Source organism: Dendropsophus ebraccatus, chromosome 1 (assembly GCF_027789765.1).
Source record: "Dendropsophus ebraccatus isolate aDenEbr1 chromosome 1, aDenEbr1.pat, whole genome shotgun sequence".
Classification (NCBI taxonomy): domain Eukaryota; kingdom Metazoa; phylum Chordata; class Amphibia; order Anura; family Hylidae; genus Dendropsophus; species Dendropsophus ebraccatus.
This window is the reverse complement of record NC_091454.1, coordinates 213,843,939-213,863,904: the sequence shown is the minus strand read 5'-3', so window position 1 is coordinate 213,863,904 and position 19,966 is coordinate 213,843,939. Positions and strand designations below refer to the sequence as shown.

General features: G+C 43.4%; 2 protein-coding genes across 2 annotated transcripts in view; one reads left to right on the top strand and one right to left on the bottom strand.

Annotated features, from left to right (window-relative positions):
* The window catches only part of PLPPR2 (phospholipid phosphatase related 2), a 126,071-nt gene extending 106,630 nt beyond the window's left edge, over positions 1 to 19,441 (top strand). Inside the window, exon 12 of the mRNA XM_069947440.1 lies at positions 19,363 to 19,441. Coding sequence (XP_069803541.1) covers positions 19,363 to 19,383 — 21 coding nt within the window. The 3' untranslated portion in view covers positions 19,384 to 19,441. The remainder of the gene's footprint in view (positions 1 to 19,362) is intronic.
* EPOR (erythropoietin receptor) lies at positions 897 to 16,206 on the bottom strand. The gene is made up of 8 exons (XM_069947372.1): positions 15,873 to 16,206; positions 7,206 to 7,329; positions 5,759 to 5,934; positions 4,674 to 4,843; positions 2,986 to 3,133; positions 2,808 to 2,895; positions 2,642 to 2,729; positions 897 to 2,562 (listed from the first exon to the last, which is right to left on the bottom strand). Exons 1-8 carry the CDS (start codon positions 16,012 to 16,014, stop codon positions 1,927 to 1,929), a joined length of 1,572 nt encoding a protein of 523 aa, XP_069803473.1. The 5' UTR covers positions 16,015 to 16,206; the 3' UTR covers positions 897 to 1,926.
* Positions 19,442 to 19,966: the final 525 nt, after the last annotated feature.

Here is a 19,966-nt window from a genome sequence, read left to right as displayed (position 1 = left end):
AACATGGTGCCCATATAATATAAAGTAATTGAGCTAACCATAGTGTTTATATACTAGAGCCAACCACAGCGCCCATATAATACAGCCAACTATAGTGTTTATATACTAGAGCCAACCATAGTGCCCATATAATAGGGCCAACCATTGTTCATATAATAGAGCCAACCATAGTGCTCAGATAATAGAGCCAACCACATTGCTCATATAATAAAGCCAACCATAGTGCTCATATAATAGAGCCAACCATAGTGCCCATATAATAGGGCCAACCATTGTTCATATAATAGAGCCAACCATAGTGCTCAGATAATAGAGCCAACCATAGTGCCCATATAATAGAGCCAATCACAGTGCCCATATAATAGAGCCAACTACAGTGCTCATATAATAGGGCCAACCATTGTTCATATAATAGAGCCAACCACAGTGCTCATATAATAGAGCCAACCATAGTGCCCATATAATAGAGCCAACCACAGTACCCATATAATAGAGCCAACCACAGTGCTCATATAATAGAGCAAACCATAGTGCCCATATAATAGAGCCAACCATTCTTCATATGCTAGAGCCAACCATAGTGCCCATATAATATACAGTAATTGAGCCAACCACATGATACAACAGCATATATTTTACCAATATGGTGGTGTGTAGGCTACATTATAAGTGTGAACATAGCCTAAAAAGGTTACTGGTGCAGAGATCTGGCTTCTTTATCTTATAGGTAGCCTAGGGCACTCTTATAGGTATCTTATAGGTAGCCTAGGGCACTCTTATAGGTATCTTATAGGTAGCCTAGGGCACTGGACAGTAGTGGGGTAGGCTGGAGGGGGGAGTACTAACATATCAGTATCCGAATGTCATTTATTACAATAAAACTACTAACCACATCGTCATGGAAAAAGTAAACAAGTTTATTATAAAATAATGTAAAAAAAATATATATATAAAATGTTTTTATCTACAGCGGCTTATCAAAATGCAAACATGGTGTACACTATATACAGAGGCTACGACACAACAGTATTAGGAATCAGGAATATATATATATCTCATGTATGTGGCTGTATATACTGGCGATAGTTCAATGATACTAAGGCTCATGGGGCAGTGGTACTATATAATTATGTGTACAACAGCCACAGATAATGCTGGGTAATAGAAAAATACATCATAGACAACTTATATGGAGAGTAAAATCATCCTGGGGAGTAATTCTGGCTCGGCTCTTCCAACCCCCATCATGTTCTAAAGCTTCTAATAAGAGCCAAGCATTGACTTGAGATGCTGCTACCTTTAACAGGTGGCACTAGGTGGCACCAGAGAGCAAGCTCTTTTCCTTTTGGGAGATAGCTAATTTGCATATCCCTTCTCCCACAATTCCCAGTTCAGTATGGCAACATCGCTAACGATGTCAATACTGCCCTTACTTCCCGATAGTCGGCCTATGTAATTGCTTAGTAAATGAGCGCCGGTCTAGCAGATCTGCGCTTGTTTACACTTTATGATCGGCCTGTGTAACAGGACCCTAAGTCTCCACATGCCTTTTGGGGCTCTCCATAAGGAGAAACGTTACCCTGTCAGTTTCTCTGTTTTAGAGGGTCTGATCCTGTTTAATAATAAGAACATAATCTATCGATCACAGCGGCCATGTTACCTGCTCATCTACTAATCCCATCAACCTGGAATGATGGCTTGGAGCCTATGAAATACACTCTGCTATCGCTTTGAGTGAATATGGGCTTTGAGGCTCACACTATATTTCTCTACATTGACTGAATAGTGTTATAATATGTACAATCTATACACAGCGCCCATATATCATGCAGGGTTCTCAGTCCTTCTAGTGTAATTCCTTATGGCCTGCGGCCCTTATTTCCCCAGTACCACACACTGACCGTGGCATCTTCTCATTGAGAAGCATCAGCATTGGGAGTAGATAGGGGTTGGTAACTGGGCACAGATGCTGTTCTGGTAAATGTTTGGAGATGGTGGAGGACTTTCTTGCCCCGACTCGGACATCTGTAGGTAAGCATACTTAAGAGGCTGTCGTGGAGGAATGGAGCGAGTCCTGGGGGATAGGAGCCCATCACATGTCTCTAATACTGTGTACTCAAAGCTGGATCCCGGACTCTGCTTCCCTTCCTCTGAGTTCAGCGAGTCCTCCCTCAGGATGGTCAGACAGCCTGGCTTCTCCTTTGTAGGGTGGCTCCTGCTTTCCTCCACAGATGGGACCTCCTCAGGGTTCCTCTCCATCACATCTTCCTCTGGTCTTCCTGCACTCCTGGACGTCTTCTCCTGACTAGAAGCCTCTGCTGATCTTTGTAGCTCCAGCTGGGCATCTACTTGTCTCTGGGTTATCAACCAGGCAGGGAAGTGGGGGGAGAAGGTCTCATCCAGGGACACATAGCTGTCTTTGGGAAGTAGCTGTGCTGTAGGTGGAGGAGCGGCCATCGCATTGGGAAGTTCTGAGAGGACCTCCAGGGTAGAGATGGGGGCTTCATTGAAGATATTTCTAGAGATCCATGTAAGGTAAGCATCTGTCTGATCCAACCACAGCTGTAACATAAAGTAATAGTAATATCAATCTATTATCTATCTATCATTTATATGTCTGTCTATGTATCTATCTATGTACCTTAAAATTGCCCTTATGAGTAGTATATAGCTCCTTGAAGTGATGTTCTGGACTTGGGATTTGCGGCCACACCTTCTTCTTGAGGAACCTGCCCAGGTAAAGTAGATAAGATGAAGTCATTGATGTTTTATCACCTCTCATAATAAGCCTATAAGATGTCACCTACCTCCTCTGATATGTAGCTATCAGGATGATGGTGACGACCACAATGAGACCACCGATCACATACAGCATAACCTGAAGAACGTCCACATCTGAGGGAACCACAGAAACCTGATATTAACGGTGGTCTGAGAGCTCCCTTTTGCTTTATGGCCGCTATAGGAAGATGACTCTGTACTCACCATCTGATGTCTTCATGGGAAAGTCCGTCCATTGACTCCAGTAGCCATCAAAGTCCCCATCTGCCTTGACTCTGATGCTGAAGATGTATTCAGTCCCTTTAACAATATCATGGAGGAAGAGCCTCACATAGCCCTGCTGTGCTACAGGCTGAAGTATATCAAGGAGGGAAAGATTATACACTGACTCATATATATTCTGTCATCATACATCAGCTATCATATATACTGTCATCATACATCACTGATCATATATTCTGTCATCATACGTCACCTATCATATATACTGTCATCATTCATCACTGATCATATATTCTGTCATCATACATCACCAATAAAAAAAACTGTCATACATTACTGACCATATATACTGTCATCATACATCACTGACCATATTTACTGATATCATACATGCTGATCATATATACTGTCATCATACATCACTGATCATATATACTGTAATACATCACTGATCATATATACTGTCATCATACATCACCTATCATATATAATGTCATCATACATCACCTATCATATATAATGTCATCATACATCACTTATCATACATAATGTCATCATACATCACCTATCATATATAATGTCATCATATATCACCTATCATATATACTGTCATCATACATCACAGTATACATATACTGTCATCATACATCACCTATCATATATAAAGTCATCATACATCACCTATCATACTTAATATCATCATACATCACCTATCATATATAATGTCATCATATATCACCTATCATATATACTGTCATCATACATCACTGATCATATATACTGTCATACATCACTGATCATATATACTGTCATCATACATCACCTATCATATATACTGTCATCATATATCACCTATCATATATAATGTCATCATACATCACCTATCATACATAATGTCATCATACATCACCTATCATATATACTGTCATCATATATCACCTATCATATATACTGTCATCATACATCACAGTATACATATACTGTCATCATACATCACCTATCATATATAAAGTCATCATACATCACCTATCATACTTAATATCATCATACATCACCTATCATATATAATGTCATCATATATCACCTATCATATATACTGTCATCATACATCACTGATCATATATACTGTCATACATCACTGATCATATATACTGTAATACATCACTGATCATATATACTGTCATCATACATCACCTATCATATATAATGTCATCATACATCACCTATCATATATACTGTCATCATACATCACAGTATACATATACTGTCATCATACATCACCTATCATATATAAAGTCATCATACATCACCTATCATACTTAATGTCATCATACATCACCTATCATATATAATGTCATCATACATCACTGATCATATACTGTCATCATACATCACCTATCATATATACTGTCATCATACATCACCTATCATATATACTGTCATCATACATCACCGATCATATACTGTCATCATACATCACCTATCATATATAATGTCATCATACATCACCTATCATATATAATGTCATCATTTATCACCTATCATATATAATGTCATCATTTATCACCTATCATATATACTGTCATCATACATGAACTGATCTCATTGTATTAATATGATATTCTCAAGATGATGTCATCTGATGACATCACTAAGTTTAGTCTTCTTACCCTTTCAAATGCTTCTGTTTTCTCAATGTTGGTCTTCCCAATTGTGTATTTGACTTGATATGTCAGGGAATTGGACATCAGGTCATTGGTCGTCTCCTTCAGGATGATCAGCAATCCCTTCGGCTTCAGCTGCTCGTTTACTGTGAAGTTTTTAATGGGCTCCAGGTAAACTTCAGAGAGAAAGAAAATGTCAGGTCCTGTGGTGTTTACTATCCCTCAGTGCTTCATCACATGCAGTGTCTGGGGGGATCGGTTTCTGGCAATAACTGGCTCCATTCATTCTCTATGGGAGTTGCCAGAGACAGCTGGGTATAACATTCGCCTATCTCTGCAGCTCCCAAAGAAAATTAATCAAGCATCACCACTTACCTCCTCTGGACTAGCACCTTGCACCACTACTTACTGTATAGGAACAGGGATTCCCTTCATAATGACAGATATCCCTGCTCTAAACAGGTGTTCTCTGCGGTGGAGGCAGGGAATACAAAGCTTCAATTGCTTTCTGCTTTCAGATGCTTAGTATGTCGAGGAGCAGTCGTTTACCACCAGGACTCTATACAGCGGGAAGAGCTGTCAGCTGACAGTGTATCATATGTACAGTACCGCATCACTGCACACAGATGGGGTTCGGGATGTCTGTGCAGTTAGAGGAGCATTCTTATAGGAGGGATAAGGCGAGGACTCGGGCAGTAGTTCCAGGGGCACTACACTACAACACTGCTGGACATCGGGCACCAGGTTCTAAACAAAGGAATCAAGTACCATCCTCCCCGGACTACTCCACCCACGTGCTGCCCCATTCTGCTGCCTCCACCGCAGGAGCAGGGATTCCTGTCATTATGACGGGAATCCCCGCTGCTGTGAGCCTTGGTTTTCCTGAACACCTCATAAACAGATCAAAAATAGTTCAGCTGACAGCTATCTCCCCTGACTTTCTTCAGATACCAAACAACGTTCGAGTACCGAGCAAAACGTCAGGGTGAAAGGTGGTTCGAATACTGAAGTGTTCGGGAACGAGGTATTACTGTCCTTCATTATATGCAGAGGTGTTGAGGTAATAGGCAGGTGGGTAGCCGCTTACTCACCCACTTTCTCAGTCTGACAGTTTCGGCTGAAGTTGCTGTTATCCCATGTATCTACCACGGTAATGGAAACAGGATCGATAGCAAATAAGTCGACTTGGTCAACCGGAAAGTGACATACGTGCCACCAGGAGCCATTGGATGCCGCCACGGATGTTAATTTGCACGTTTCCCCCTTTCTGGAAAACAAAAGAATAAAATAAGAACATACAGTTGTCCGCTGGGCCATACTCAGTGCCATGCCATACTCCTGCATGTTAAATGTTTTTGAAAAGGGTATGGCTTTATGGGGGCGTCTCACAACTGGCCATCCTTTTAGCATAAGAGACGACCAACCAAGGGAAGCTGTGGCGAGCTGGGGAAAGTAATACACCACTGACAGCCATGAGGCATGTAGTATGACATGGTGGTGATTCCCTGCATATGGGTTTCTAAAAGGGGGCAAAAAAATTAAAAATAAAAATTGCAAATCAACTGATTTCAAAAAGTTATATAAATTTGTAATTTACTTGGACATGGACAGAGGTGACAGCAGAGAGCGCTGTGTCACACTGGAAAGAATACACCACTTCCTGCAGGACGTACAGCAGCTGATAAGTAACTTACACATCTATGTAACTTCCTGACCCCAGTTGATTTGATAGAAAACTTTTCACTAGAGTTCCCCTTTAAGCTTTCCTGAGCGGGTGCCAATCCTAGGTTTGATTGACTTAACTCGCTATTTCTTTACACAAACATCCAGTTAGGCCAATATCTACTCTGTAACTACTCAAATATGCCATTGTGTATATGGTCCTTTTATCCACCCAACGTGTTTCTTACGCAGGAATAATAGTCTTCAGGGGCTAGTCATCTGCTATTTAGAAAGGAGAAATCCTGCACCCTGTTCCAACTACTACTCCATCCTACAGTATCAGATTCCTCATGATTCCCACACCTTAGCAGCAAGGACCTTGGTGCGCTGCATACAGAGGCTCTGTGGTCACCTAAATAACTTGGAATTCCCTTAGCGGGCTTTTTAGGTGTGCCTGGAAAAGGGGTGGGTGAAAAAAAATTCACTTACCTCCCCGGCTCCAGCGTTGCCACCCGCATTCTGCTGCTCCAAGCCCCAATGTCTGGAGATGGGAATGAGCATCAGAGAAAAGACCCCAGTCCCGTCAGAAGACCGGGAAGTGGACCGGAACCGGGTCCTGGCTGAAGTGTACTATAGAGTATGGAGTAGGGATGCTCTGTGTAAGTAACAGGTGGCTAGTCCCTGATGATTATTTTTCCCAGCATAAGAAACACGTTGGGTGAATAAAAGGACTATATGCACAAGATCATATTTGAGACTATGGATGAAGCAGGAATGGGGAACCTGTGATCTCTTGCAATACTACAATTCCCATCATGCCTGGCTTTATTTTAAAGGTCATTCCAGGAGTAATCGTGAACTTGTTGGGATACTCACTCTTTATAGTAAAATATATAGCTGGACGCGTCTGATCTGTTGCTATTCCAGAAACAGGTAAGATCATAGAGGGTATCTGTGAAGCAGAACGGAATCACAAGCTTCTCTTCGATGACGCTGTACACTGTGAACACAAGAGCGTACGTAAGAGTAATAGATATTGTAGCAAAGAAACACTGTGTAACTACACTTCGTAAGTGCAAAAATCATTTATTACAAAAGGCTAAATCATGTGACAGACACAAGTACAAAGTACGAACATACATAAATGTATACAAATTAATCTGTAGTATCCCTGCCTATGCTAGTTTAGGTGCCCCTGGTATGGGCGTCCCCAGAATCCAGGTGCAGAGAGACTGTCCCTGCACTAAAATAATAAGACATATATACATATATGGTACATATGTGATATAAGCCCGAAAGTAAATTAGATAGCAGTGATTACAGGCAATTGGTCATAACAACATGAGATTAATGCTTTGATATGTGCTAGCATTGGCAGGCATAGATGACTGATGTATTGCACTGAGTTGCATATATGGCTCTTATGGTTTAACTAATATCAGATTCTGTCAAACCTAAACTGTCATAAGCCGTCGTGAGAAATAGACGTCACACTTTTTCCAACGCGTTTCCCCCTGCTGTTACAGGTTAGGCGGGTTCATCAGGGAAATGTGTGGGTAACGTATACAACGCGTTTCCCCCTGCTGTTACAGGTTAGGCGGGTTCATCAGGGAAATGTGTGGGTAACGTATACAGGTATCAGTATAACTGCGGATAAATGGTCAAAAAATCAGTGCCAGTATAGGGTAATAGATGCCCAGTGCCATGAATATATGATGGGTGCCCAGTAGCATAAACATAATTAAGGTGTGGGGTACCTTGATCGTCAGAGTAGATATCCTGACAGTAGAGATATAGTGTATTTCGGATGGTATCTGATAAAAAAATGTGAATTGTTAGGTATACTATAAGTGATGGTGATAAGACTACTCTTGGAGTATATAGGTAATTACCTAATCCGTTGAGCCTAGGAGACAGCGAGGATACAGGGTATTTCAGACACTTGTGTAGTCAGGTGCGTTCAGGATAAATTAGGAAGGCCATAAGATATTGTTGACATGTAGGGATAATTGTCCGAATGTCTGTATGCTATGGGTAAGGCATACAATAATAAATAACCAACCTTTAAAGTTGAGAAGGTTAAACCTATCAAGAGGGGCAACTTACATGGCGTCTGCGGATAGCGTCTGCGGATAGCAAAAAGGTGCTTTGCGATGCAGCTATACCAAAATATAGTTTGGGGCTGGGTTCACACTATGTATATTTCAGGCTGTATTTGGTCCTCATGTCAGGTCCTCATAGCAACCAAAACCAGGAGTGGATTGAAAACCCAGAAAGGATCTGTTCACACAATGTTGAAATTGAGTGGATGGCCGCCATATAACAGTAAATAACTTCCATTATTTCAATATAACAGCCGTTGTTTTAAAATAACAGCAAATATTTGCCATTAAATGACGGCCATCCACTCAATTACAACATTATGTGAACATAGCCTTTCTGTGTTTTCAATCCACTCCTTGTTTTGGTTGCTATACAGCCTCAAACATACAGCCTCAAATATACGTAGTGTGAACCCAGCCTTATGCTGTAAATAAAGCATAAAAGAAAATAATAAGTCACCAACCTTCTGGAGTGCGGAGGCCAATTGTGTCTAAGTGTCAAACTTACGTCTCGGCGTCCCTGGTGTCTGGTTTGTCATCATAGTGCATATCCAAGATGCGGTAGCACGTGTCTGGAGCGTGACGTGGCGTCTAATGCCCTGTATATAAACGTCAGTGGGGCGGATATGTGGGTGGGAGGCACGTCCTGGGAGCCAATAGGTGGAAAGGTAGGCGTGTACCAGGTCGTGGCTGTGGGTGGAGGAATCGGCGTGACATCCCAGTCATTTCCATAATGTGTGCGCGTCATATGACGTCAACGCGCCGCCCAATGGGTCCTCGCGGCGCGATAATAGATCACGTGACGCGCGCGCGTCCTCCCGGTTGCTAGGTGATTAAGGTCCGTGGGCGTCCTCCTAGATTACTGAGTTGTTATGCTACTCGAATCACGTGAACGTGACTCCCGGTCATGTGACGCTGTCAAAGCCAGACGGTGAATTACATTCCATGGGTTGTAATGAGGATTGTTGTGTAACTAGATCCTCCATATTATGATACCCCGTTGTCCCGTGTACCTCTGGGATGGAAAGAGAGGAGAATGCGGGGAACGGAGTACTGGATAAATAGCATCTTAAATAAAGGGTAAGGATGGAGATAAAGTAAAGAGTATGTAAATGGATGTACCTAACACGGTCTGGAGATAAAATAAAGAGTATGTAATGGATGTACCTTACATGGTCTGGACTGATACAGGGTGCTGGGCTAGAATTACTTGGTGTATACAAGGTACTGGGCTAGAATTACTTGGTCTATACAGAAAGGTCCGTTTATTGTTTAGGAAGATAGAATGATAGTGCCCATATCATATATAAATGCGGGCCTGATGTGTAGCTAGGAGGGCAGGTATAAGGTGAAAATATATCTTTCAGTTGGGCTGGGCCTCATATGGCCAGGGTCAAGTGACAAAATGACAAAATAGCGCGGGGTTGGTCAGGCAGGAGTTAGTTATTGTGGGGGCCTATCCAAATAGGTGGTTTTCGTGGGAGATCAGTTTAGATGAAGCTTGTGAAGGAGAGTTGGTCATTAAGACCATTGGGCTCAAGGGTTTTGAGATGGAATATCCACCTTGCTTCTTTTTGTAGCAAGATGGTGTCTATGTCCCCTTTCCTGGCATTCATTTTAACCACTTCCAAAACTTGGAATTTGATCAAATACGGATCCGTGTCATGTTTTGCCCGCATATGAATGGCCAAAGGTTTCGACCGGCTGTGTCTAATGTCCCCAATATGCTCCAAAATGCGACGTCTAAGTTCGCGTTTGGTCTTCCCCACATATGATAAAGGACAAGGGCAAGTGGCCATGTATATAACTGCAGCAGTTTTGCAGTTGGCAAATGTTCTGTTCTGGAAGATACGAGGGATATGTGCCACCTTGAATGAATCAGATACATGTATATAGGGGCATGCCTTGCAATCTCCGCATCTGTATGTGCCGGCGTGTTTCAGCTTTTCAAGCCATGTCCGTGTCTTTACTGGGGGAGGTATGTAATGACTCTGGGTGAGATCATCTCCCAGATTTCTCCCTCGGCGATAAGTTATTTGTGGCTTATCTGGAAGATAATCACTGATCTCTTTGTCCATCTTAAGAACTGGCCAGTATTTTTCCACAATTGTACGAACATGAGTGGCTGCGTTATCATAGGTGCCTATAATTCTCGAGGTGGTATCTTCATGTGCTTTAATGGGTTGGGGGGCCAGCAGATGTCTTCTGTCTTGCTGGAGTGCATGGTGATATGCATCCCTAAGTGTTCTGTTCGGATAGCCTCTGTCCTTGAAACGGTGTTGCAATTTTTTGGCTTCCATTTTGAAGGTGTCTAGGGAGGAACAATTCCTACGTATTCGCAGGTATTGTCCCTTTGGAATGCCCCGTTTTAGGGGGTTCGGGTGATGACTTTCCCACCTCAGCAGGTTATTACCTGCTGTTGGTTTGCGATAGGCTTCCGTGGAAATCTGTCCATTTTTTCCTTTCTTTATGAGGATGTCCAGAAAGCATAGTTGGTTGGCATGTAATTCAGAGGTGAATCTGAGTCCCACCTCGTTGTCATTCAATGTTCCAACGAACTCCACAAATCGTTGCTGGGGTCCTGACCAGATGATCAGGACGTCATCTATATATCTGCCCCAGTATGTAATGTAGTCCAAGTATGGGGCATGTCTCTCATTAAAGACTATAGTGTCCTCCCACCAGCCCAGGAACAAATTGGCATAAGTGGGGGCTACAGGGCTCCCCATAGCCGTGCCCCTGAGCTGGTGGTAAATCTTCTGATTAAAGAGAAAAAAATTATGCGTGAGGACAAACTCCAGGGCCTCTAAAACAAATTCATTATGCTTTCTATGATGAGTACTACGGGATCCCAGATAGTGGTTCACTGCTCGTAGACCACATTCATGTGGGATGGAACTATAGAGGGACTCCACATCGATACTACATAGAAACGATTCTTCTTCAATGACAATGTCCTCTAATTTCAGCAGTAGATCCATGGTGTCGCGTAGGTAAGAGGGGAGGCTCGTTACAAAAGGTCTCAATACTTTATCCAGATATATACTGAGATTTTGTGTGACGTTGTCTATTCCCGAGACTATCGGGCGGCATTTAAGTGGGTTTGTCCCTTTATGAATTTTAGGAAGGCCATAAAATGTGGCCATCTTTGGATCTTTTGGTAGAATAAATGCATATTCTTTCTGATCCAAAAGATGATTCTTGAGCGCACGGTCTATCATGGTTTTGAGTTGTTTCAGAAACAGTGAAGTAGGATCCATAGCCAGGACTCGATAGCCCTCTCTGTCTGCTAGGGCTTTATTGCACATATTCTGATAATCCAAGTGGTTTAAGATGACTAAGTTACCGCCCTTGTCTGCTGATTTGATAACCAGAGTGGGGTCTTCCTTAAGAGTTTTGATAGCTTGTCGTTCTTTGTAGGTGAGGTTATATGTTACGGGAGGTGGATGTTTAGACAGGTCTTCTAAGAGTAATAATGACGTCATCTATGGCTTATAAATAGTTCCGCACCAATAAGAGGCTAATAGGATTTCCTCATATTAGCTGTAGACATGACGGGACTGAGGCTTGTGTTATGTTATACAATGGCAGATGTGGGTTCTCTATCTTAGTCTGATCTGATACGGGTACAACCTGTGATCAGATCTCCTTTCATGATGTTCATGAATTCTTTGCTATATAAAATGTCATATGATAACCTTTAAAAAAATCAGATAAAGAACTGTAAAAGTATGAGAAACCTTCAGAAATTCAGAGAATTCCAATTCAATGTGGTCAAATCCATATCTAAATCACAACCAGGCCCTATTCACATTGTGTGTTCAGGCAGAATTCTATCCAAAAGGGATGCCAACTTGTTTTGCTGATTGTCCCATAGACTTTTATGGGCCTCTTGTGACTACATTCAATCCACTACTTAAAGGAGTAGACCGGCGAAAATTTTTATTAAAGTATTGTATTGCCCCACAAAAGTTATACAAATCCCCAATATACATTTATTACAGGAAATGCTTATAAAGTGCTTTTTTCCTTGAGAGATGTGGCTGTCAGTCCCACATAGGGATAACACTACTTGATACTAGATACTACTGCATCAAGGCTTCACTTCCTGGATAAAATGGTGATGTCACGACCCGACTCCCAGAGCTGTGCGGGCTGTGGCTGCTGGAGAGGATGATGGCAGGGGGACATTGAGGGACACAGGACACTGGAGGGACACTGAGCATCCCTCTGCCATCATCCTCTCCAGCAGCCACAACCCGCACAGCTCTGGGAGTCGGGTCGTAACATTACTATGTTATCCAGGAAGTGACATCACCATTTTGTCCAGGAAGTGACATCACCATTTTGTCCAGGAAGTGAAGCCTTGATGCAGTAGTATCATCCCTATGTGGGACTAACAGCCGCATCTCTCTTGGATGACTTGATACCACTTGACCTAGGGACATATTACATGGCTCGATGCACAGTGTAAGCGAGCACTGATCTGCTAGATAGGCGCTTGCTTACAGAACCTATTACACAGCTCGACAATCATGCAGCAAGGGCTGTATATATATACATATATATATATATATATATATATATATATATATATATATATATATATATATATAGTGATGTCCATGCAGCACTTGCTATGTATATAGAAAATCATAAAGCTGTGCTTCCTCTTTCCATGCTCTGCGGTGTCCTTCTGCTTCTCCCTATTCACCACAGCGCCACTGCCAGTGATTGGCTGAGGGGACAGCGCCACTGCCAGTGATTGTGCTGAGGGGACAGCGCCACTGCCAGTGATTGTGCTGAGGGGACAGCGCCACTGCCAGTGATTGTGCCGAGGGGACAGCGCCACTGCCAGTGATTGGCTGAGGGGACATCGCCACTGCTAGCGATTGGCTGATGGGACAGTGACGTGGCCAGTAATTGGCTGAGATGTGACAGTGACGCGGACAGTGATTGTCTGAGATGTGACACAGAAGGACACAGTGGAGCAGTAAGTATATACCTTTAATTTTTTCTATACTGTTTAATCGGCTGCCGACACACAGCGATTTGCAGTTGTTGGCTGATATTTAATCTCGGCGAAAGGCACCATAACAAAAAACATTTGACGCGTCATAGAGACACATGAAAATTTTTGATCGGTCCGGGTCTGAGTATTCAGACCTGTGGTGATCCGGATAACGAGTCGGGAGAAGACCGCGCTAAGCACAGTCCTCTCCTGACTCTCAAATCAGTCAGGCTCATGACGTAAGTCTACGCAGCCTGCTGATTATGCTGACAGAGTCGGGAGAGGACTGTGCTTAGCGCGGTTTTCTCCCGACTCGTTCTCCGGATCACCACAGGTCTGAACACTCAGACCCGGATCGATCGAAAATTTTGACGTGTCTCTATGACGTGTCAAAGGTTTTTTATGGTGACAGTGACATCCTTTTTTAATTGCTGCTGCCCAAATCTTGACAGTCAGGAAGGACGGGGGACAATACATAAAATGCATCTGCCACTAAACATTGTGAAAGTTGACTTGGTGGCTGGGTGTGCCAACTAATCTTTAATATTTTTGCACACACAAGCACTTTAGGTGTAGTGTCATGATGGGGCACCTGTAGAGCGCCCCCTATTCTTGGTCTAATCTTCATTAAGGACTCGCCAGTACAGAGAAGTGAAGATAAAAGATAAGAAATTTAAAGAGAAAAAAAATCTGCTGAATTCTGTAAAAACCCACATGACCGACTGCAGCAAGACAATGCATTATAATGTGAGGGTCACCGATTACAGCAGGATTAGAGGTGTGACCCTTCCTACAGCACTAGCTGCCCATAGTGGTAAAGTGTCATATAGTTCACAAATAGTGTTCAGCGAACTTGCCAAGCCGTTCGGGATCGGAAACATTCTCTGAACTCGAACACTCAGCATTTGACTCCCAGTGTCTAGAGAAGCTGGATGCCCTAGGGAGTCTTGTAAAATATGGATACAGCCATAGGCTATGTTCACACAACGTATCTTTTCGTAAAAGTACGGCCGTTGTTGCAATCGGCAACAACGGCCGGACTTTTAACAAAAAGATACGTTGCCTCGTGCTCTATGGGATCCCGGCCGGAGTGTATACACATGGTATACACGTCAGTTTTCTATGGCCGCTATTCAGTGAATAGCGGCGGCAGAAAACCCTGTCCGTTCACACAGTAGAATGAGCGGCTCCGGCTGTATGCTCAAATGTGTGCTGTGTGGAGTTCTGATGCGGGCACGCACGGATGCGCAAGCAACAGAACTCTGCGGACCGAAAGATCATTTGGCCAGTACTGCAGTACCGGCCATTCCGTGTCCCGGCTGGGTCATGAAACGGCCGGTCTCTTACAGCATGTGAACATGGCCATAGGCTGTATCCATCTTTTCTTTGCAGCTATATATATATACACACACATATACACGGTCTTGTGACATATAAGTGAAGTTTTCTGGTCTATACGTTCCTCGTCTTCCTGCACACAGAGTACATAAACAGAGCGCATGTTCTGACACCCCTCCTCTTCCAGCACATCTGCTGTGCCAGATAAGACGTTCGGTGATAACTACTACAGGACGATGACGAGCGTCTCCCCAGGACATCGCCTGGACAAAAATATGTTATTTTCAAATGTGAGAGGTTTTGTTTTTGGTTCAACTCAAAACTTGTTATTGCAAATTTAGAGATTTTTTTAGAAAACTGTTTCATCCCCAATCCCCCCCCCCATTGTCCACTTTTCTCCTCACAGGTCAGGTAGTGTAAACCGCTCTTCTCTTCACGTGTGTCCTATTCCATATGCTTTAGCAGTGTCCTATCCCCATAGATATATCCTATTTGCCAGAGATTCTCCCATTCTCCCTGCCCTCAATACTCTCCACCACTCCGTCTCTTTATTCCAGTCCCTTACACCACTCTTCTCTACTAGCTTCCCTTCCCCACTCTATTTTTCCTACATCCCTTCACCTATGTGCCTTTCCCCGCTCTCCTTTTGGAATGTTGGGTTTAGTAGAACAACTGGAGGTCCGTGTATTGCAGTTGTTGATATGTGATTTTATATCCGCTAACCTCCATCCATCCTTGAACCTTTTTTTGTTACGTTAATCTACATAGGTCCCTTTTCTCATTTACATTGCATAAAAGCATAGTAATGCCCAAAAAATTAGGATGCCTCCAACATATCAATAGGAGATGTTCCGAACCTTGATGCCGTATACTAAGACTGGACCATATACAGAGCCCAAAGAACATACACATCCCAACACGTGGATGAAACATCTTTATACAATGAATTAGTCCTGGATTTTCCTACTTCCAATATTGACCGGTGACGCAGAGAATCTATGGGTCATCGGATAATAATGTTGGATACCAAAGGCATAAAAAACATCAGTGGTATAGAGAGGAGACAAACATTGAAAACTCCCAAGTACTTACCATCATGGAGAAGAGAAGCCAGCGCAGTCTGGTCCTCTGTCCCGCTGCACAGTGCCATCCACATGACCAGCACCAGGCACTTACAGTAAAGGGCTTGGGGTTTGCCGGACATGGTGTAGGCTGTACCCGTCCAGCTGGGCATGTTGTCCTCTAGTGCACATGTATCTGCATGCCTATACGCTGTGTGGCTGCAGCTGCGGAGTCCTCAGTATACGCGTGTGCTGTCTTGCTCTATCAGCTCCCAGTAGCTCTGGCTCTCTCTCTGTCTCGGTTATATCTGACACCTATTCTCAATATGAGGCGAGATGTTCCAGTCTCTTTTCTGCAGGGTGAGATAAGGCTGGCTGTGTTCAGGGGATTCGTATGGAAACAGTACAGTTACAGTACAGACTCTGTTTATGTGGTTTTTAAAAGAAGATGATTTAAAGGGGATCTGTACCCTATTGGGGCAGGGGGGCAACTCCAATTCTGCCCGCCCTTACGATCATAGGGATGAGGTAATATAACATGTCACCTCCAATAGGTGCCTACTCTAAGATAGGACCTCCTACATATAGTATAGAAAATTACTCTGGATTGGGCGTGTCTAGGACCCCATAAACAATATAATAAGTATCTAGGACCCCTACCTCATTGTGGCAGATGAGAGCTTACAAAGATTTGGTTCTCCTATGGTGACCTTACACTTGTATGTGCAGCATATATGATACCATAAGCAGAACAAAGGCTGTCATAAGACGAAATGTGTATTCTGCTCACTGCCTTAGGGTCTGTTCACACTGGGTAAAAAAGGCGGAAATTCTGAGTGGAACCCCCGCCGCAGACTCCGCTCGGAATCCCGCCTGCCTCAGTGTCTCAATGTAATGGGTTTTGCACGCCTCCGTTCTCTGCTCAAAGAATGTGCGGAGGCATGCAACACATTACATTGAGACACTGAGGCAGGCAGGATTCCAAGCGGAGTCCGCGGCGGGGGTTCCATTGGGAATGTCCGCCTGTTTTACTCAGTGTGAAAGGGCCCTTAAAGGGTAAGGAGTCCGCGGCGGGAGTTCCATTGGGAATGTCCACCTGTTTTACTCAGTGTGAAAGGGCCCTTAAAGGGTAAGGAGTCCGCGGCGGGAGTTCCATTGGGAATGTCTGCGTGTGAAAGGGCCCTTAAAGAGTAAGGATGGCCCCCACTCATAAGAGCAGAGAACAACATAATAAGACTGAAGAAATCCCACCGATCAGTAACAGACTGGCTCCTATGATAGAACCAGATACCAAAAGTTCACTTTGCCATTAGACCAGTGGCATATTCTACAGATGATGATATGGTTGCCACAAAAGTCCAATCACATGAACCACAAAAAGAGAAGGAAATAACTCCGGTAGTAAGGGAATAGTCATAGGAATATAGCAGGACCGTGCACACTTCCATAGGTCAGGATTTGGCAACAGTAAGGTTATGTTGCCAAATGGGCAAAATAAATAGAAAATACGGCAATTTTGTTAACTTATTGAATTCATCTGTAAAACGTCTCTTGGTTGACATTGTGAAATTGACTGCAAGGGGCTCCTTTTCGGCCATTAAAGGCCCCATACATGGACCGATCGGTAACCAGCATTCCTAGAAACCCCCATTCTGCCAATAATCGACCTGTTTAAAAGTGCCAGCGATCAGCGGGAAAATGTCTGCTCGTTAGCTGACTGCATCTTCTGTCCGGCGGTAAAATCTATAGTTATCAGCCGCACACCACCTGGTTACGCAATGAATCTTATTTTCTGCACAATTGATGCAGCAAACGTTTTATTGAGCCGTGTAAAGGCATTGAAAGCAAGCGTTGATCGCAAAAGTTTCCTTGCGTTTTCTTTGAACCGAAGGGTCCTTTCACATTACGTGATATTCAGCCGTCCGCAAGCAAGTGCTGATCAGCGGGATAGCCAACCTTTGTAGGCACACTAAATTGTGCCGCCATTACCATTCATAGTTATTGGACACATGTCTCCTGTTTACACAGGCAGATGTGCGTCCGATAGCGATAAATTTTACTGCACAGCACAAAAGATGCTATCAGCCGACAAGCGGGTGTTCTGCCGCTCCTCGGCTGATCGCCGAATCTTTTACATGGGCCGATCATCGGCAGAATAAGTATTTCTAACAACTCTCATTGCTGATAATCGGCCTATGTAAACGGACATTAAAAGTCCTCAAACACCAGCTCCAAAAAAATAGCTAAAAAATTCTTTGTTAAAAAAAAAAAAAATTAAAATAGAGAAAAAATGTGGCAAATTATTATTTTTTTAAAAGCAAATGTACCAGTTCAGGTACAGAAATGTCCACCCCCCCCCCCCCCACCTGGTTGACTACGGCGTGGGTATTACAGCGGTTCGGTCCATTTTTCAAATGACTGCCTGGTTCCTGAGATCGACAAATTTCTCTTAATGTCCACCGGCCCACTGTATGCAATGACGGCCCAGCACCCCAGTCTACTTATGTCCCCATGCTGACGCCCCTCCATTAGAATCCTATCTGGCTGTGGCACCGCGGGGAGGGAATATCATTACACTGGGGGCACCAGGCCTGTCTCCATTGCATACAGCTGGCCAGTGGACATTAAGAGAACTGCGCCGTTCACAGGAACCAGTGTTTTGAAAAATGGACTGCGCCACCGCAATCCCCATGACGGTGGGGTAGGGGACCAGGTAGGGGAATAAAAAATAATTCGCTACTTTAACTGGTACATTTCATTTAAATGGTAGAAAAATACTGAAATTTTCAGTAATTTGCCTGTAAACCGAACGTTATTTCAGCCTGTATGGTCATTGCATAAAGCAGGGATGGTTGGGAACCTGCGGCCCTTCGGCTGTTGCAAAACTACAATTCCCATCATGCCTGGACAGCAAAGCCGTTACTTGACAGCGAAGCTGTCCAGGCATGTTACAAATTGTAGTTTTACAACAGCCGAAGGGCCGCAGGTTCCACATCCCTGACTTAAAGTAGGAGCTTATATAATAAAATGACCATGAAAACTAACATTGCAACCAATCCAGTAGTTCCAGCAGTCATCTTTTAGGTTAAAAATTAAAGATGGTGGCCGGTTGCTATGGCAACCTATACAGTGCAAGGTTATATTATGTGAATGAGAGCAGAGAGGCACGTACCACAAGATAGGGTGGAGAGAGCGCGGCCTAACCGGTGCCTGCTGACCCCTTATCTGACACAACAGACACAGTTCCTCCTAAGCTTCCTATATAATACTCCCGCCACTAGGCCTGCTCTTAACCCCTTCACCGCTGCTTGTGCCCTAACCCCCCCCACACACACACACACTCACAGTACAGGAAAGGTTTCCTTTCCAGAGAAAGCTGATAGAGTTCTAGAGAAATGCGGTACATGACGTGTAACGGAATACAGTATAATAGTCACCGCTCTATCTCGCACACAATGGTACAAGTGAGAAAGGTTTGGCGTCATGCAGATAATCTCTGTTTTTTTATTACGACTTTGCAGCGTATCTACAGAGGAAGATAAATGGCAGGACTAGAGGCGGATGTGAGGATGCTGCGAGCGCAAATTACACCAGGCAGGACTCTCACTTATAGAAAATCAGTGCGAAATGTCATGCGACAGTAACCATTCATCTCTGTGGGAGTGTAATTGTGTGATTGTGTAACATTGTGCAGACGCAGCTCTCACAGGTGTATGTATACAGGGTCGTTCTGAATGTTTTGTTTTCATAATTGCTGCAAAACTTTGCTGCTTTGTGGCGATTTTAAGATGTCACACTGACTTACAAACATCAGCAGATTAGGAGCTCGGGAATGTCTCTTTGACTCTAACAGTGAAATACATTTAAATGTGTTTTTTCCGACCTATGTAAGGGCAGTATTACACGGCCCAATCACTAATGTAGGCGAGCACCTTACTGAGCCTATTACAGCGGCTCGTACATTACATCCTGCAGCAAAGGCTGTATGTGTGTATGTGTATATTTATATTACACACACAAAGTTGTGCTCAAAAGTTTACATACCCTGCCCAAATTTTTGCTTTCTTTTCCTTTTTTCAGAGAATATGAATGATCACACAAAAACTATTTTCCCACTCATGGTTA

Coding starts and splice junctions, on each gene's coding strand:
- EPOR (XM_069947372.1), bottom strand. CDS start 16,014: ATGCCCAGCTGGACGGGTACAGCCTACACCATGTCCGGCAAACCCCAA. Junction 3,134..4,673: donor AAACAGAAGCATTTGAAAGG/GTAAGAAGACTA, acceptor GATATACTTCAG/CCTGTAGCACAGCAGGGCTA. Junction 2,896..2,985: donor TCCCATGAAGACATCAGATG/GTGAGTACAGAG, acceptor TGGTTCCCTCAG/ATGTGGACGTTCTTCAGGTT.